Here is a 20234-nt window from a genome sequence, read left to right on the forward strand (position 1 = left end):
AATAAAATATATTCAATGTTTCACAAAGATGGAGGGTCTATCATAGTTTACTTTCAGCTTTGGAGTAAAATAACTTAAATTCGGAATTAAATATATACTGTATTACAGATTTGATGGCAATACTGTATGAGAAATGTCAAAGCTTGCTTCATCTAAAAAGAAGTATATTAAAATATTACTGTATATTGTAGTATTTAAAAAACATAAAATATAACCATTATTGTACCTTATCTCCTAAAACAAAATAAAACAAAAAACAAAAAACTAAAACAAACAAAAAACAAAAAACAAACAAACAAAACACTTTGCTATTACCCACTGCCCTTAGAGATATCTAAGAATATGAATACCTTGTGTAGAGAGCTGAGCAGCTTGAGAAATCAGAGAAGTTATGTTGAAAGCAGATGGTCCAGCAGTAAGAAACTTATGAATTATAGACTGCAATGAGGCTTGTGTCACAGCTGCTGTAAGAACTAAAAACATATTTTATCTTAAATTCAAATAAAATAAGAGGCATATGTGGCATTAGTAACAACCTGAACATTCAAAAAGAACCCAGAAAAAACCGGAGTGTTTCAAATTAGAACTCTTAAAAGTCTTAAAGGAGTAATATAATGGGTCTAGAGATGTGAAGTGATATGAGGTAGATGACAAGAAATTTATCTGGTTTATAAATAAAGTAAAAGAGGTTTCCTTTACACTGAAATTCAGGTGTGCAGTTAAAGAACACTCCTCTAAATGAGTATTCTCCCAAGAACTTCCAATTATGCCATAAACCTATCCAGTGATAGGTAAAATGCTTAGGTACATTACACTTGGAATTAACTGGATAAATGTCAGCTCTTTAATGCAACTGCTTTTTTAGATAAGCTGACCACTTAAACTCTACATCAACACCAACCCCAATATTATTTTTAAAAATGGATGTTTTTAAAAATTATTTTTTAAAAAAGCTGAATACTTAGGAATATCACGTTTTTTCAAAGCTGGGATATTTTACTATTGACATTTTCTTATGCTATTGTTTCTTCAAAGTGTTTAAAAGCCCCACTTTGCCTAGTAAAAAGTTCACATATTAAACGAGAATGGCATGGTTCTCTCAGAGAATAAAATCAAAATATAGAAAAATTGAGGACAGTAAGAATGTAAAGTTAATGACCGATGACTGAGAAAGCGCAATTTTTAGGATAAAGGAAGGACTTAAACACTTAATACTACTGTTAATATATTATGTAAAAATGTACAGAAATAGAAAATTCTGCAATGCTTTTAGGACTGAATGTTTAAATGTAAATGGTTTATAAATTAAAACTACACCCACTTTTATTCAGACATTTTTGAGACCACTGCTTAAATACTTTAGTAGCATACTGAAAAGCAAAGTTAGAATTAATGCAATTAAGTAGGAAAAAGAGCAAAAGATTATCCATTACCTCCTTTCTCAAAATTTCTTCAAATATTATAAGGAACTACCCAAATTCCTACTTTTGTAATTTGCATTATTTTTAACATTCCAAATAATTACTTACTCATATACAGGTTTTTTGAAATAAGCTAGAAATACGAAGTGTTTTTTATAATTTTAGCAAATGCTCATTTTTACTTTAAAAAAATTGCCAAACACATTAAGTAGACAAAACACTTTATCGCTAGTAATCTCTGAGTACGTGACAAGTCTTGAAAAATACAGAAATCCAACTGCTAACTCAAGACCAAAGTCCTTAAACAATGTGGGATATAAATTCCAAAGCATTAAGTTCAAATGTAAATTTCAAAATGAAACAAAGACCATTCCTAACATGAGGAATTTACTAATTACATAATTTTTCACAATGTAAGTGAATTAAAAAAAATTGTTACTATGAGCATTTACCTTCGTTTATTTTGGATATGTCCACATTAGAATTATTAAGTTGCAGTGTAGCTTGCAAAGCAGGAAGCAACTGTCTAAGAAGATTTGGGTCCTGAAGTAATGGAGGTATTGGTGACTGTGGAACAGGAGAAACAGGGATTGCTGAAGCAGATGTTGGAGGTACAGATGTGGGATTCAGTCCAGAGGCAGAAGATGTAGAAGGAGTTGTGCAAGAATGTGAAACAGATTTGTCTCCTGATGTAGGTTCTAAATAAAAAAGATAATAAGGCTGAAAAAAATTTCTTGAATAGAGGTAACTGGAACCAATTATCAAACAAGCAATTTCCATGGCCCAGGCACCTAACTCAAGTAGTATTGTTTAATCTTTACAAGTTAGCACATAGGAAACTCAGTAAATATTTGAATGACTATAATGAGGCAGGCATTTTTATAACCTGATTTCATAGGTGAGAAAACTGAACAAGATTACATAACTTGAAGTCGCAAAACTTGGTATAAAGCAGTGATTTAGCCATACTCCATGTTTAAAAGTATCACACTGTTTATTAATAATGCTGTCTCAAACACAGTTGTGTATTAACTATACATTCGAATAAGCTTCCATTAGGATAAAGGTCCAACACAACTCTCCAGGACTTAATTCTGTGTGTCTGATAAAATAACTTAAAGTGAGACCACTACCGAAGTATGACAGTGGCCTCAATACAAAACAGGATAGGTAACCATGGTGAGCAACCCCAGAATAGGCTAAGGATGTGATAAATAAGGAGACTCCTACTTTGAACTTTTATATTTAACAACTGAGTTTTAGAATTACATAGTTCCCTTTTTTAATTAAAAATATAAGGCAATGAGCTATCACTATTTGCATCAAAGATTATCAGCACTAAAAAGGACCCTTTTAATAGCAAACAAACCACCACAAAACCCCTTCTCTCGGTATTTAAAAATAAACAAACAAACAAACAAAAAATGCATGGAAAATTATCATTATTTGAAAGCTATCAATGCAAATTATTTATATAAAGTCAAAGCAATTGCAATCAAAACCCCAATAGCACTTACAGTAACATTTGACAAGTTGATTTTATAATTTATTTGAAAGGCTAGTCATGGCCAGAAAATTCTTGAAGAACACAGATACTGACATGCCTTGCTAGATATAAGAATTTACATTTAAAATGAAACCAACTGAAGGTCAATTATGCTTTATATATACATATGTGTGTGTGTGTGTGTGTGTGTATATATGTCTTTAGAACTAGTAGAGGAAAATATAGGAACACTTCTGACATCAGGATACAGAAATTTTCAAAAAGTAAAACCATTACATCCCAAAGTATTGGTAACCAAAATATTTTAAAGGACTCCTATAAATCAAAAAAGACAAACTACACATCAGAAAAATGAACAAAAGACATGAACACATTTCACAGAAAGCTGAATGGCTTAAAAAATGTAAAAGTTGTTCAACTTCATTGATAATCAGGAAAATGCAAATTAAAAGCAAAAGGATATTCTTTTTCGCTCACCAGACTGACACAAATTTAAAAGTCTGACAATACCAAATGCTGACAAGGAGGAACAGGAACATTTCAAATTTCTGTGGAGACTAAATCAATATAACCATGTTGGAAAATAATTAGGCATTATCTAGAAAAATTGGACATGCACGTATTTCAAGACCCAGTAATTCCCCTTAGATAGAAATACACCCCTTAGAAAAACTCTGATGTTCCTAAATCAGAAGAAACAGTCAATAATTTTTATTACGGTACTGTTTTACTTTAGCAAAACAACTAGTAACAGACCCAATGTCCACCAATACAAAAATGAACACAAATTGGTATTTTTATACCATGGAATTTTACTAATACAGTGACTTTAACTTAACGGAGGAAAAGGGGAATTAGAAACAGAAGTCCAATGGGTAACGATATTAAGACTGAACTATTCAAGATGTTTGTATATATTCTCATAATACTGGCCTTAAAAACTACGAAAATCTGCTAAAGCACTTTTAGTTTCCCATATATATGCATTTCTTAAAGATTTTCAAGCTCGTGTGTGTATGTAACTGATTTAAGACTGCTATTATGATGTATAAAAGTTTCAGGAAAACTGCATTTGAATATTACACTGCTACCTAGTAACTATAAATCTTCATTTCCAATTCTAGGAACTAAACATTCATTAATCTTCAAGGCCCCAAAGAAGCCGGAACTACTACCAGCAAGCTTATTGAAAATTGTCTCTATCGGCCTTTTTATATAATGCTACGTAATGGTCATATGAACTAAGAGCAATAGCTTTCTAAAATATGGACCTCATAGCTAGCTGCTTTGAGTATATTTCAAAGATGTATTGATCAATTACAATCAAGTCAGAAGGTCTAAGACGTTTTAATTTTTGTAAGGCAGATATTTTAACTTTTGTAAAGCATAAATTTTAAAGGAATTCTACAAGTCTAGAGGACTATCATATTACGCTTTGCTGTTTTAGATTTAAAGACAAGTATAAAGAAACTTGAATGAAAAAGATTTTCCTTTTGAAAAACCTGTCGTCAGTTATTATATTTTATGGGGCAATTGCAGACAATAGAAACAGTTTTCTCCAAATAATACTCCTTAAGGTTCAGTTTAGGGAAGATACAGCTTTAGGAGAAACTTGATTAATGTTTAGAGTGAAACAAGTTCTATATTTTTGTCCCCTACGTAAATAATTAGCAATCATATCCCTCTGAAATGATCTTTACTTTTTGTTACTTTTACTGTGGTTTTCTTCTGTTTTTAATGACAGGAGTTGGAGTGAGTCGTTTTCAAATTTGTTCTGGTGTTGCTAAATCTATCCACGGATTTGAAAAATTAATACAGGCTTGACTAGTTGTTAGTGTTGTTCTTCAAGAAAACACCCAGAATAGAAAACTAATACATATTACCATAAAAAAATAACAAAAAATACCCTTACTTCTAATTTTAATAAGTTTATCCTGAGAATAGATATTTTTTTAGTTTTGTGAGAAAATATTATTGATGAACAGCATGGAAACCAGTTGATTACCACTTAATACTTATGGGACCCTTGGGCAAGTGACATCTCTAAAGGCAAGAATTTATTAAAAGATTTGACTTTGAGTACCAGTTTTCAACAGAATTCTAATCAGAATCACCTGTAAAGTTAAAAAAAAAATACAGCTCCCAGGGCTCTACTCCAGATCTAATAAACCTGGTGACGCCCAAGAAGCAGACATTAAACTTGTTAAGAGTTCTATGGGTGATTCTGGCATCCCTTACTGGTTACGAAAAAATAGAGAACTTTCAAGGTTCCCATTAATTTAAAAAATAAAAACAAACAAAAAAATAGTACTAACATGGAGAATTGAGAAAAGTTTAAAATCAAAGACAGGTAAGCTATGCTGCCTTCCCAGGCAGGTCTTCAGCATGCTATTTTTACACTATTTTAAAGAGCACCACTCACCCCCACACAAATGCCCTTCCAAAGCATGTTATTTAAACATTTTTAATATTACTTGCCTCAATTTGGAAGTATAATTGAAAATAACTGAGTTTAATAATATAGGTTAAAAAAATGTTGTACTAAAAGGTAGTCATAAACAGTTTAACTAAAATATAAAAGAAAGGTATTGGTAGTGTGCCCCTCCTCTATGTTCAGAGTGCCAACACAGATCTACTACATTACCCAACATCTTCTATTATATAGTTTATTATTTCTCCTTCTATTAGAACATAAACTTCAGGAGAGGAATTTTGTTGTACTTATCTCTGTAGCCCGGGTACAAAACTCCCCAAGACGGAATCGACATATATTTGTTGATTGGATGCCTGAATCCACAATAAAGGCCAGCCCAGGTGCATGTGTATGTGCTCTCTCCCAATCTCTGGGTTCAAAACTTACGATAATAGGGAGGAATGCCTAAAGTCTCCATAAATAATTTACAAAGCAGACAACAAGCTAACTTCATGCTATGAGTAACACTGTATAGTCTTAGAGACAAATCTAACTTAGATTTAATCTTATAAAATATACCTTTTTTATACACAAAGGCAATAAAACTATTCAGAATAAATATACAGTCACAGTGTTTTTTTCTATAGATATTTAATTTTCATTAACATTCCTATTTGTCTGAAATCTTGTAATCTGGAATCTAATCTTACTGTGTGAAGTTAATGTACTTAACATTCATAAAGATTTAAAAAGAAAAATAAAAAATCTGCATTTAGGGAAAGTTACCTAAAGACAAATGAATTTATATAAGAAATAATGTAGCATTTTGCATTACAAAGCCATTTTAATAGGCTCTTCTACTTTTTAAGAGTATCGGTCTCTAATCTCACACCTTAAATGCAAACTTTCTCAAGCATTCAAGAAATCTAGATTACTTAATTTTTTCAGTCTTTGGTAAAACAATGGTGTCTAGTTTTAGCTCTAGCATTTTTATTTTTGTGTGCGCCTATGAACTTTTAAAGGATACTTAGCAATCTCTCCCAAAGCTAATTTTTTGACTAAGTCACTTTCCCACCTGATTATTTTTGTGACTTGTAGATCTCTAACCAATTCTTTAAGATGAGACCAAATTATGTTATCCTTTGACTTTAATTTAAATTGTGTATATTTGCTTTGATAAAAATTTTTTCTCCCTTTATACTTATAATTATGAATTGTTCATTTATATTTCCAATTTTTACCAGTAGGGGGAGTAACCTACCGAAGACTAGACTACAGAAATATTTTACTAAAACCTAACTTTTTAAGTTTAAAGTAATATCACTTACCTATTTTAATTAAGGCACTCTTTCAAAATATCCAAGAGAATATAAACCAAAGTCAAAATTCATTTCTGACCTACATTTTTCTGGTATGCCAATAATTCCTTTGTAATCTATAATAAAATCTAAAACGATACTGCATGTAAAGAGTAAAAGGTACTAATTGCATTTCTAATCCTTAATTTTCTATTCTGTTCTGACAGTTGCTGTGATAATAGTGAACAGGACATGGGAACGAAGCTCATACCACTAGTGCAACAAGGGCAGTCTGCTTGTTCTACTTTCTAATAATGGTGTTACAGAGGAGACAACAACATGGAGAAGTTATAAAGGAAAAAAAGTATGCAAGTATAGTGGAAAAAAACATAAGCTAGCTGGGTGACAATACCTGATACATAATCTGTGACTGTCATTTTATTTTTAATCTTATAATTTATGAATATTTTAATCATGTATCCATCTAGACTACTTTCCATGCATTTATAAATACACATAAATATGGTGCTAGTGTTTCATAATATAAAGATATGTTTTTGCAAATTGCTTTTTATTCAACTGAGAAAATCTTTATGTTAACCTTATGTTAATACAAAGGATAAGTATATTTTAAAACTTTTAACAGATTTTAATATGCTAGTGATCTCTGCAATAACCAACTTACACACCAATTGTTTCCTCACATTCAATTATCACTAACTTTACGGGTGAAAAAATCTCATTTCAATTCCCAATGATATACTGGTAGTGGATCTCTTGAAATTTTTTATGCTGGTAAAATATATGCAACAAACAATTTACCATTTTAACCATTTCTAGGTTTACAATTCAGTGACATTAAATATATTCACACTGTTGCGCAACCATCGCCACTATCCATTCCCCAGAACTTTTTCATCACCCCAAAATGAAACTCCATACCCACTGAACACTAATTTCCCACTTCCCAAGCCCCTGGTAACTATTTTACTTTCTGTCTCTCTGAATTTGCCCATTCTAGATACTTCATATAAGTAAAATCAAATAATATCTGTCCTCTGTTGGGCTTATTTCACCTAGCATAAGGTTTTCAAAGTTCATCTGTTGTAGTATGTATCGAAATTTCGTTCCCTTTTGAGATTAATATTACGTGTATATATCTCTTTATCTACTGTGAATACTGCTATGAACACTGGTGTCTAAATACCTGCTTGATTTCCTCCTGGCTTTCAATTCTTTTGGTTATATACCTAGGCGTGGAATTGCTTGATCCTATATTTGTTTCACTTTTTGAGAAACTGCCAAATTATATTCCACAGCAGCTGCTGTCATTTTACATTCCTACCAGCCATGCACAAGGGTTTCAATTTCTCCACAGCCTCAAGAACACTTTACTTCCCCTTGCTGTTTTTATAACAGCCATCCTAATGGATGTGAAGTGGTTTTTCATTGTGGTTTTGATTTGCTTTCCCTGATGACTAATGATGTTGAGGACCTTTTCTTGTGCTTATTTACCTTGGAATATCTTCTTTGGAGAAATGTTTCATTTTATTGCTGAGTTATAGGATTTTATATATTCTGGGGATTGATCCCTTATCAGATATATGATTTACAAATACTTCCTCCTGTTCTATGGGTTTTCATTAAAGAGTGTCCTTTAATGTACAAAAGTTTAAATTTTTGATAAAGTCTAATTTATCTGTTTCTTCTTTTGTTGCCTGCGCTTTTGGTGTCATATCCAAGAACTTACTATCAAACCCAATGTCATAAAGATTTTCCCATTTTCTTTTAAAAATTTTATACTTTTAGCTCCTAAATTTAGGTACTTGATCCACTGGGCTAATTTTTGTAATTGTAAGGCAAGGCTGGCAATTTCGAATTCTTCTGTAACTGTCTGTTCATATCTTTTCCTTATTTTTCTACTGAATTATGTCTTCATATTGCTTTGATGAATTCTTAATGCATCTTCAATGTACTGTTATTTATACACACACACACACACACACACACACACACACACACACACAGCAAATATTTCCTCCCAATTCGATATTTATCTTTCAACCTGTTTAATGTATGTCAGAGAAGTTTTAAATGCCTTATGTTGTCAAATTTATCAACTTTTTCTTTTAAGTCAAATGCCTTTTTCCATCTTGATTAAAAAGGACTTCCCTAACCCTCAAGTTTTAAACAATATTTTCTAATACTCTTTTGTTACAGGTATTTCCACTGTCCCACTGTTTGAAATGCCATCTTTATTATTAAGTTGACTAAATGTAATTTTAATCTCATAGACTAAAACAGACTAAATTCCTCCATCAATATATTCAGTTATTCAACAATATTTGAGTAATTCTATGGACAATCTTCCTAATATTTCACGAGTACTCAATCCTAAAAATTATTTTCAAGCAAAGCAGCAGAGGGCTGACTGAATATGACCCACTACAGTTAGTTAATGACCTTCTATGTCAGCTATAAAAGATGACTGTCAACACATACTGAAAAGTTTAAGTTCATTTGAACTTTATACCCAGTCTGCAAATATCATCAAAACACAAAAGGAAAGTTTATTCCAGTGACTCACTCCTCACACTAATGAATGAATAATCCTCATTCCCATTAGATTAAGACTATGAAACCAGCAGGTAACTATGTGAATATTAGACATGCTAATCTTCTGAGGTAGCTAAGGTCACTGAATAGGTCTGCTTCTGTGGCCACTTTATTTTTCACAACTTATCTATGCTAATAAATCATAAGAAACTTGTTAATTAAGGTCATTAAACTCTTCTGACTGGCACTTATTTTGCCAAAGCAAAGAAAAAGCACCCATGTTTTGTCATTTCACAAATCTGGAAAAGAGGGTGGAGTCAGGGATAGTTTAGAGTGGCGAATGGGGTACCAAGTGATAAAAATCAATTTTAGATATTTTAGTACTTCTGTTATTTTGTTATATGGTTGTCCAAAAAATTAATCAAGCCAATAAATGTTCAAATGTTGCCCTAACATATATAAATCTAAAAAGAGTACCTGACCCCCCTGCTCCCTTGTTATGCCCTACCCAAAATCAGAATCGTTCTCTGCAAAACCAAAGGGTTTCACATCTTCTTCACACTTCTGTCCCTTAAGCAAAGATAGACTCTGACTTAGGGTCTTTTTCTCGAAAGACACACTGGCATTCGACAGATCTTAATCTATTGCTGGTATCTTTTAACTAGATGCACAACACTCTTCTTTTTCTCCAAATGCATATTTAAAATCACGACCAATGCAGGTGTTCCCCCAACCCTCAGCATCCTCATTACCATTTTTTGTTATTTATCCATCTACAAAAAATATTTATTGACTGCCTATTATTTGTCAAGCACTACAGATCAATGATTAAGAAAGATCCTGCTCTTGTATTAATACAGCATCCTACTGTTGGCATACTTAGATATAGCTTAGCTATCCTATTAGCACTTAAGACCAAGAGGCCAATTTTATTTGAAACATTAACCTCGTTATATGAATCGTTACGAAAAAATCCAAACAAGGAAATCATATGTTGATAAGAAGAGTCAACAGGAAGCTTATATTAACAGAAATGTCTCTACTAAAAGGAAAAAATTTTATTTCAATTAATGAATACTTCACAAATTTAGACTAACTGGAAAGCAACCTGAAAAGATCTAAGTTGTTATATAATTTTAGAAAATAATACTGTCTTCAATTCACATGCAAAAAGTATCTGGAAAGACTGTACAATTTTGCCTATATAAATAGGGAATTTCGAGGTAGTTGAGTTTCTTCCTATTTCCTTTTATATTTAATAAATTATATGTGAAATTTTTATATAAAATTTGTGATTAGCAAACATTTTGAAAAATTTAAACTTGAATCACCTATGGTTTTCTAAGAAATTCTGAATTACTAGAGTCCGAATTAATATAGATTTGTTGGGTCTTTCATTACCTATGGTTTTATAGAAAGAACATGGATTTTGGAGAAGCGGCCTCCAATACCATGTGTTTAGACTGTGGCAAAGTTCAGGCTCTTCATATCTAAAAGACAATGCCTTCCCCCTCAAAATGTTTTAAGGAAAACATTAAAATGTATATAAAACACTTAGCACCAAACCTGGTACATGGTTAACTTTCAATTAAGTTTGTCAAGAATGGTACTAGAAATATGGAGGGAGAGGACAGAAGGTGAACAAAGTACAAAATGCAATTAAGACATATCTAATCCTAAACAGGATACAGTCTAATTGAAGGAACTAAAATTATAATGTGATAAGTGCTATAATAAACAAAAGTAGACAGTGTCTGGGAAACAGATTGGGAGAGATTACCTGATGCTGAAAACCAAAGGACATTAGAGCTGGCTCTTAATTAGAGAGTAATGAATTCAACAGGATGGGAATGGAGGAAAGAGTATGTCTTTCTTTTCAGTAAAGGCTCAAAAAATGAAAGAACATAACATGCCCTAAGAAATGTACAATTCTGCAACAAATGAATTACAGGAAATACAAGAGTGGAATACTGGAGCTCGAGCTAGAAGACAGACTGCAACCGGACTGTCAAGGACTTGCTTTAACCTTACTATGAAGTATGAACTTTATCCTTTGGATAATGGAATACCATTAGAAAATTTAAAGTAAGAAAGTGACACAATCCAATCTAAATTTTATAATGATGCCACCATAAGTGGACAGACTGGGTAAAAGAAAGCAGAGCAATAATCAGAGGGTTAGTTCAGGAGAGATTAATTTCAATAATAGCAGTCACATAAGAAAGAAAAAGTATACATACAGTTAAGACATAAGAAGAAGAATATAAGATTTGTTGATGAGTGGATGGGGAAGGTAGGCAAGAATGTTGAAGAATAAGGAAGAGTTGAGAAGAGTGTTGTCACTTACTGAGAATTTAAGAATAAACAAGGAGAAAAGAGAGGAATTTGAGACACACTGTATTCTGAGGAGATGTAATATATACCAAGTGCTTACAGAAGGGAAGCAGATATATATGAGTTAGAAATAAAGATTTGGGAGTCAATTACATAGACAAGATAGTCACAATGACTGTCCAGCAAACGAGGACATGTTAAAGCAAGAAAAAAAGAACAAATCACAGTAAAAGACTGAATGCTACTGATATTTAACAGAAATATAGGAAATAACAGAACTAGGAAATTTAAGAGCAGCGGTATCTCAGAAGACAGGAAAGGAATTTCAAAAAAAGGTAAGAGCTAAAAAGTATTAAATGAACAAGGGGTAAAATGAGATAAACTATTAAAAGGCCACAGGTTTTTTGTTTTTTTTTTTAAACAAGGGTTTTTAAAATATTGTTTTTCTGACCAAATAATAAAAATAAAATTATTTAAGAACTGAAAAACCATAACCTTCCTTAGGAAGCACTATCACATTAACAATTACTACATTAATTTGGTTTTCATTTCAAGAATTCTTTGTAAATTTAATTCTGCATTAAGGTAAATATGGCTTGTACACCTGCCCTTGGCCCTCAAATTGGGTTCTAGAAGGGGAAAAGATTAGGGATGGGGTCATGGGCATAGAGAGACCAGATCAGATGTGGCCTGAAGTCCATGTGTGGCTGGACCTCAGAGATCCCTGCTCCAGGGAATCTTGAGCGCCAATGAGACAGACAGACAAGACAGACAGAGACACACACATGCGCACTCTCATTCACATTCTCTATTTCTCTCTCACGCTAGTACATACAAATTTTGGTACAAATCATCTTTAGGAAATATGACCTTTGAAGATATTATGCACTATGATGAAAGTAGGGTTTAGCAATGTCTAACAACTGCTACAAGGGAAATTCAAATAACATGCATAGAAGAGAGTAAACTAGAAGTGAAAGAAATGCAATTATTTGAACGTTTTCTCCACAAATTAAATCTATGTGAAATAATGAATCAGATAATAGATTAAAAGCTTAAATATTCATTATGTTCACGCAGCATCTCCTAAAACCATAAGACATTTAAAAGTTTCTTGACGTTTCCTAATGCTAATCTGCTAATTAGCTTTCTAATGGGTCTAGCCATGATAATTTATTTACGTATTGCCTTTTCATTTCCTTAGTTTCTTAAAACATACTAAAAAGTATAAGTTTGGCATTGGGAGCGGTCTATGTAAATATATTTATCCCATCACTCTGCTTTTGTTTATGTTTCACCTCCCAAGTAGCAGTTGTCACAATTTTTCTCTAACATTTTTGAACACACTGTAGTTATTTATTAACACTGAGCTGGATAAACAGTTTGGGTTGCAAAGCTTAACTTCTACTCTTCAGAAATTAAGACCCCCTAATCTTGTGGCCCATGATTGTTTTCTAATTCACAAACTGAAACCAATAGTTGCATGTTATGCAGAAATGACAAGTTTTTAAAATGTCTCTATTCATATTGACTTTTAATTTATAGAAAATTGAGACAATTTCTAAACTACACCATCAAGACAATTATCACGAAAATTTATACAAATATGAAGGGACAGGTATTTGGCTTTGATAAGGTATTTAAACCATTACTGCTATAAATTAAGTGCTGGACTTCATTGTGTCAAAGGCAAAAAACAGTTATGAGGCTTCATAATTAAAAATTAAAAGAAAAAGCTAAACATGGCTAACTCTAGACCTACATCTATGCAGTAACATTCTAAAAGACTTTTTTTAAAAAATGTATAATTAAGAGTCTTATTTAAGCTAGCGGAAATAATGTAATATCATCAGAAACTCAGACTATAGTTCAACGTGCAGCATCTAGTAATAATGGCATACCTTTTCTTTCTGTTTTCTGTGCAGGGACAGAAGATGTGGGTGTAGGCAGTTTTGATAAAGTAGATGCTCCATTAGCATCAAATGATTTCTTTGGCTGGTGATCAGACTGTAGCGTAAATGGACTAGAAGGAACAGTGCTTGGGGTAGCAGTTGGATGAACCACTGGTTTGATGGGGTGCTGTACTGGCGTAGAACTACTGTGAGTCTCTGCTCTTGGCAGTCTGTAGTCTCTGTCATTGTGTCTGCTTGTCTGAGACAAAATATTCTGTGGGAGCAAACTACTGGCATCACTGGAATGCTTGTCTTCCACTTTAGTTCACAGTTCGAAAAAAGAGATGTTGGAATGACGGAAGGGGGAAGAAAAAAGATTACGTTAGAATCCTGTCTTGAACATCAGCTAATTTAGCAACATACTTGTTTGTACTTATATCTATGTTTTTTTATAAAACTGCAAGCCCAGTTAGTGTCTGCAGTTTTACTACTGGCATATAAATATCTAAATACTGGAAGAAGAATTTTAGCTCCACTATAAATATTAATCTATATTCAGATTTCAAGTGGGCTACTACTTGGGGGCTTCTTTAGAACCACACCATTTGTTCAAACAAAACATTAAAAGGAATCAATATATGGAATTATAACAGTTTACTCAAATAAAAAAATTAAATATTTTAAAAATTAAAAAAGTAAATGGACCATTCTTTTAAAATATAGATCACAGGTTCTAATAACTAACTGAATTATCCATAGTGGTTCAACTGCAAAGGAATATCAGCTTTATTAGCCTGATTTTTCTGAATACTAAAGCAGTTAATTAGTGGGCTCAAAAGTAGTTGTACTAGGGCTTAAATGACCTCATTTAGGGATGACTGAATTTATAATGAACTGTGCATTCAGTTAAGTAAATCAATATTTTTTAAATGCTAATACCAGAATTAGTTATAAAATCAAGTTATAGATAATGCTTATATGAAAACAGAAGTCCTACATCCGCAGCATAGTAAAATGAAAACTACTTGCTTATTATCAGTTATATTAAAAAACAGATCCTCTTCCAATTTAAAGCCTCAGAAATATTTTAAATTCAGAAATAAGTATTTTTGCTTTCACAAAAACTACAAAAGAAGGAAAAGTTCAACAATTATGGTAACAAAATCTGTTCTTTATTTAAAAATCTCTTGTCTAAATTACAAGTCTAATCAGTAACTAAAGAATTAAAACAATATGTGTTATATGTTTCCAAGTAGAGAAACATCTGCACATGCTATGTAACGATAATATTACCAAAGGATGCCCTTGCTGAATAGTATGTTGTTTTTTTTCCAATTCATGGTTCCTCTAAGTCTAGAGACCAAGACAGCACAAAGGAAGTATGCTGAAACTGTAAGTCAGTTTTCAAGCCACTGGTGCACAACTCCTACATGTTACACCAAAACAACAGGTACTGCCAAAAATCTTCCATTAGATCGAAACGGTCTTTTGACTTAATGACTTAATATATGAAATTGTGTTACAAATTATACATACAGCAACTTATCAGAAAAGGAACAGACTATACTATCACAGCAGAACACATTTATTTAACTCATCAGTAAATTTTCAACTTCCACGCTCATAAAACTTAAAAAGTTTTATTCTAGAGTTTCTTTCTGAAAAAGACTACTACTACTACAATAGAAACTTTCAAGGACAGCCATACAGAAATAATTCAGCCACACCCAATTTCCACCAATCCTGTCACTTAAAATAACGGCAGCAGCATTGCAGGAAATAGGGAAGACATAGTTGCAACAGCTTTCTATTACAACTCTACAGAACACAGTTAAAGCAGTGACTACTTGCACATCCCCCACAGCACGTTAAGCAAATGTGTGGAGACATTTTTGGTTGTCACAACTGAGGAGAGGGGAGGTGTGCTACTGTCATCGAGTATGTCAAAGCCAGGTATGGTGTGCTACATCCTATGAGACACAGCAGAACACAAACAGAATTCCACAACAAAGAATTACCTGACCCAAAATGTCATTACTGTTGAAGAACCCCAAGATAAGTTTTCCCTAACCACAGAGCACTCACTCTATGGGGCACACATTAAAGATGATGAAAATAATCTAGTAGCGGTAACATCAAATTAAAAGTTTTATCCATCTAATTTTCAATGTCATGCTATGGATAACATTATTTGCTACACTGCAAAAAAAAACAAAAACAAAAACCCCAAAAACCTTTCTAAAATCTATTTTTCTACCTTTATGTCTTTAGCACATAAAATCTTCCCAACCCTCTCTGTACCCTCCACACATGCATACACATACACACTTCTTTTATTGGTGGTTAGGAATTACAAAGCGTTAAGCCTTACCCTACATGAATACCAATGCACTGGACATGTGGGAAAAACTCTGCCAACATTTCTGGATAGACAAAATTAAACACTTAAATCGCTTAGTGACTTTATTCCTACACCATATAAAGTATAACTCAGTTGACCAAATTTTAAAAAGGCAGCAATATACCTAAGATCTTTTCTAAAACATTACTTAAAACTTAAGTGTGATACATGACTACATTTGAAAACAAACAAAGACCCAATGACTCATCATTTGCACTTCTAGGAATTTAGCTAAGGAAGTAAATCAGATAAGTGAGCAAAGACAGGAATCAAAGCCTTGTTTACAATAGGAAAAAGTTATAAACGACCTAAATATCCATGGAAAGATGATTATGTATAAATGAGGGTACATCTAAAAATGGAATACCATGCAGTCAATATACCAAACATAGAACTGACATGGAAACATATCCCCGAAATATTATTAAACAGAAAAGGTTTAAAACAATAACACGTAATTCCTTTTTTGGTGAAAAAAATACATACATACGTACACATTTATATGCAGAAAGAAAAAAGTATATGTCCCCACATGTCTCTAGGTCATGAGCTTAAAATTTTTTCCCTTTACTCTTTAAATAATAAACATGCCTTACTTTTGAAATCAAAAAGAAGCACTCAGATAAACAATTTAAAAACACAACTCATTTCCTTTAAAATGGTTTATTAAAAAGATAAAAATAATATTTTCATGTCCATCAATTATTTATTTTGGAACTCAAATTACCCTCTTCATCACTTATTCTACCCCAATGGAGGAGTGACTTAAATGACAGGTTATTTTGGAAAGGATAAAGTAGACATACGAGGCTCTGATCCTTTTCCTCTCTGGAAACTATCAGACATTAAGTGGAAAGGTCTAGCCCAATAACTTAAAAAAAAAAAAAAAAAGTTATTCTTTCTACATCCATTTGCCCCTTTTCCTCCATACCCAGCCACAACTCCCCCCAACAATTTATTCAGGATGCCTATGAGCTGGGTACTTTTTTTTTGACTTAGAGAGAAAAGCTTTTATCTCATTTTTAGTTGTTGGCCAAAAGTCAGTAACTTAAAATATTTAGTGAAACAGAACTAAAATTCAAGTCTTCTGTCTCAAAATACAATATTCCTAATTTCCTAACTTCAGTAAATCATTTTGTTTTCTAAGAATTAAGCATCATTTCACTAATATAAAAAATTCAATGTTCCAAAGATCTTAAACATTCAGTCTTACAGAACTGTTACTATTTCATCTTAAATAATTTTTCCCACCAAAAAATCAATAGTTTACTGAGACCAGATAGACTCCCTACTTTTTTGAGTTACAGGAGGACGATTCAAACGCTTAAGTCTAAGAATTCCTAGAATACACCTTAAAATTTTCTTGAAATTTTAAATTTTAATAAAGGGCCTAAGAACTCTCTGTGGCATTTACATTTTATCTAGACAAGGGAAGCCACTGAAAATAGAATATATTTAGTAAAAGCTTCAAGTTCAAATTTAATTTGAATTAAAAACAAATGTATGTTGACAATATTGTCCCACTGGGACAAAATCCGGCCTCAAAGGACCATTAAGGTACACCCACAATATGGAGATGTTACACAGATCTACAATCATGTTGAAATCAGTTACCAAATATAAGGATAAACAAGTTTTTCACTGATAACACATAACAATAGGTACTTTGATGCCACTGTGTGTGGCTCTGATTCAATTATTAAATGAAATCGAGGGAGTTTTGGAAGAGATTTCAGCGTCCAGTTTAACAGTAAATAATTTGGGGAGTGGGGGTAGAAGTGAAGCTGTTTTAAAAAGAAGTCAATCCACAACATGAAATTTTATTTACCAACTCAACTGCATTACAGCCATTAATGATAGTGATGAATACATGTGTGTACTAATCCGCTGTGCACACTTTTCCTTTTAAGGAAACAAAATGGTAAAAGTTAGGGCAACGGATCCAACCTAAAGGAAATCTCCTATGTTTTATTTTAGTTTACACATATAAATGGTTATACATATAGATTTGTAACATCAATGAACTACAGGAATGAATCAAACATCATTACTGTTTCAAAGAAGAAAATTAATACTTACTTCCACTGGCAAATCCACTACTGGCTGTTGCTTGCATCACCTCTCTTCTGTAATCCCTATCTTTTGGGAAGCTATTAACTGCCATCTTGTTTGCTTCTTTTTGTCTCTGTTCTCTAAAAATAAAAAATAGATAAACCCATAAAAATTCTATCAGGTACAATGAGTCTACATAAAACACTTCTGGTCAAATGCTCAACAAAATGGCATATGAAAAATACAAGACCTGAACATGGCCATAATATCACTTAACTGGTGTAGCAGATGGGATATAGCAAACGATGTTTTCACTGATGGCAATATTATGCCAATTGTTTATATGCCATTAACCCCACAACCAAAACTCTGCAAGATTAATTCTATATAAATGAAGGAAACACAATATTGTCCTGTAAGAAGTATAAAGATTTCCATTACAAATTTTAAGGTGCATAAATGCAGATTAATATAAAGTTTTAAATTAAATATACTGTAGGCCCTTGTGGACAGTTGCTTATCTGTCCTAGTATTTTTTTTTCTTTATGTTAAAGAGAAATAACAGAAAACACAAAGGGCCAACCATGCAATTAAAAAGAGGAATCACAGTAAGAAATCCAAACTTAGAATGTTTAATGTTCTAAGATATTAACTCGTAGAATCAAGAATGAGAAATACTGTTGAATTAGATTAAGAGCAAATACCTTTCAAGCCACTCTTTTGGTTTCTCCCATTGTGAAACTTCTGTTCGACAATTGTAGTAATATTTTTTCCCAGAAGAGCTAATATGTTCAGACCAGTCATCTGCAGAATCATAAGGCTTAAAAATATTTTTAAAAATTAGAAAATGTTAATACTATTTATTCACTTGATATGAAGTATCAAGAGTGTCAATGGTTTTCAAAGCAAACATATGGGAAAAGACTTAGAAAATAAAGGTGCCCTGATCTAGGATATAATAATCTTCTTTTACATCTTAGGAGACCTCAGACTATGAAAATCTTCAAAGTTAACTATGGAAAACCCTATAAAATATCAAATAGATTAATAGATATTAATTAAGCAAGAAAAAAAATGTGAAATTAACAACATCTTTACTTTAGAAAAGCATTACAAAGTTCCCCATTATTATAAGTTTAAATGCTGAAATCCAGTCACATTGGGCAGGTAGACGAGGGTTAAGGAACTTTCTCAACTGACTGATTTGAGGGCATGAGAACACATTAGTTCTAAACTCTTAAGGCACAAAAGTAATCACAGTGTAAGAACAATCTGCCTGTAATTACTGTTATTTAGTGCAAATAAGCACAAAAAATTTTAAATGTAAACACAAAGCTAATTAAGGGCTATGAATGTTTCACTTTCAAAATCTATGAGATGGGTTAAGTATTAACGAAACCTTGTCTCATCTAATGTATAGGATTAGCATCACTAATTTTTCTGTAACTAAAACTGGTTTTTTTCAAAGTTCTCAGATACAGTCTCTTGCTGGTATTTTATAGGCACTGTAAAATTACAATGAAATTAGAAAACTCTGAAAGGCCTGGTTTTCTTGAAACTGATCTCAAAAAACATAAAGTTTAAGTGTCCTACACTGGCCTCAGAAAATCCGGTAGAATCCAAAGTACACTTCAGGTGAATATCGTAACTATTTTTTAAAGGAGCTTTGAAATTAAAATGAAATGTTATGCTTTTGGTAGCCTATCTTTCTTCTGGGTTCAACAGTATAGAATGACACAATTTTAAAGCTTGAGGAAAGGAACTTCTGTGCCCTGTCTATTCAGCTTTAATTTTACCAAGTAGGAAACAAGCTGAAATAACTTATGAGTAGGTCACGGGTCAAAAAACTAGTGGTAGAAGAAAGGATCAAAATTCAGGTTCCTAGATTCTATTATTTCCACTAAATCAACATCAATTCTCAAAATACCGTAATGATTTTGAGGGGAGTTGAAGAAATACTGCAGATACTGCCATATGTTTATACTCTCAAGTTTATGTCTCAAAAAAATAAAGCTACTGGAAATCAGCCCTATGCCTCCAAACCTCTAATATCAGGGAAGAGTTAAAGTTCAATTCCCCTAGCTTCCAGAATTAAGCCACATCAAACTGCAGAAACCCAATCACAGAAGGCTAAATTTGAAAAAGTTTTTCACCATCCACTGCTCCCTAGTCCTAAATTATTATGCAAACTAAGCCCTTCTATGGATGTATCTATCTGGAAGACTTTGGTTTGCTTGGCAAGTAATTATATGGGATTACTGGTTTGGTCTGAAGAAGCAGAATAAGATTTGAGGCAGGTGGACAGAGCACACACCACAGAAGATGAACATGGTCTAGACTAGTGCTCTTCAAAGTGATGG

At 32.5% G+C, this 20234-nt stretch overlaps 1 protein-coding gene across 10 annotated transcripts in view; it reads right to left on the reverse strand.

The window, feature by feature from the left end:
• Window positions 1-20234, reverse strand: part of WAC (WW domain containing adaptor with coiled-coil) — a 77782-nt gene that overhangs the window by 10327 nt on the left and 47221 nt on the right. For 7 of the 10 annotated variants that reach the window (XM_011369500.2, XM_011369503.2, XM_011369499.2 and 4 more), the window contains exons 5-9: window positions 18579-18694; window positions 17902-18014; window positions 13431-13739; window positions 1874-2119; window positions 351-473 (exon numbers count right to left, since the gene is read on the reverse strand). In XM_011369500.2, coding sequence (XP_011367802.1) covers window positions 351-473; window positions 1874-2119; window positions 13431-13739; window positions 17902-18014; window positions 18579-18694 — 907 coding nt within the window. The remainder of the gene's footprint in view (window positions 1-350; window positions 474-1873; window positions 2120-13430; window positions 13740-17901; window positions 18015-18578; window positions 18695-20234) is intronic. The other 3 variants (XM_011369506.2, XM_011369505.2, XM_011369504.2) reach the window with 1 other exon arrangement.

The sequence above is a fragment of the Pteropus vampyrus genome, unplaced genomic scaffold, assembly GCF_000151845.1.
Source record: "Pteropus vampyrus isolate Shadow unplaced genomic scaffold, Pvam_2.0 Scaffold150, whole genome shotgun sequence".
NCBI lineage: Eukaryota > Metazoa > Chordata > Mammalia > Chiroptera > Pteropodidae > Pteropus > Pteropus vampyrus.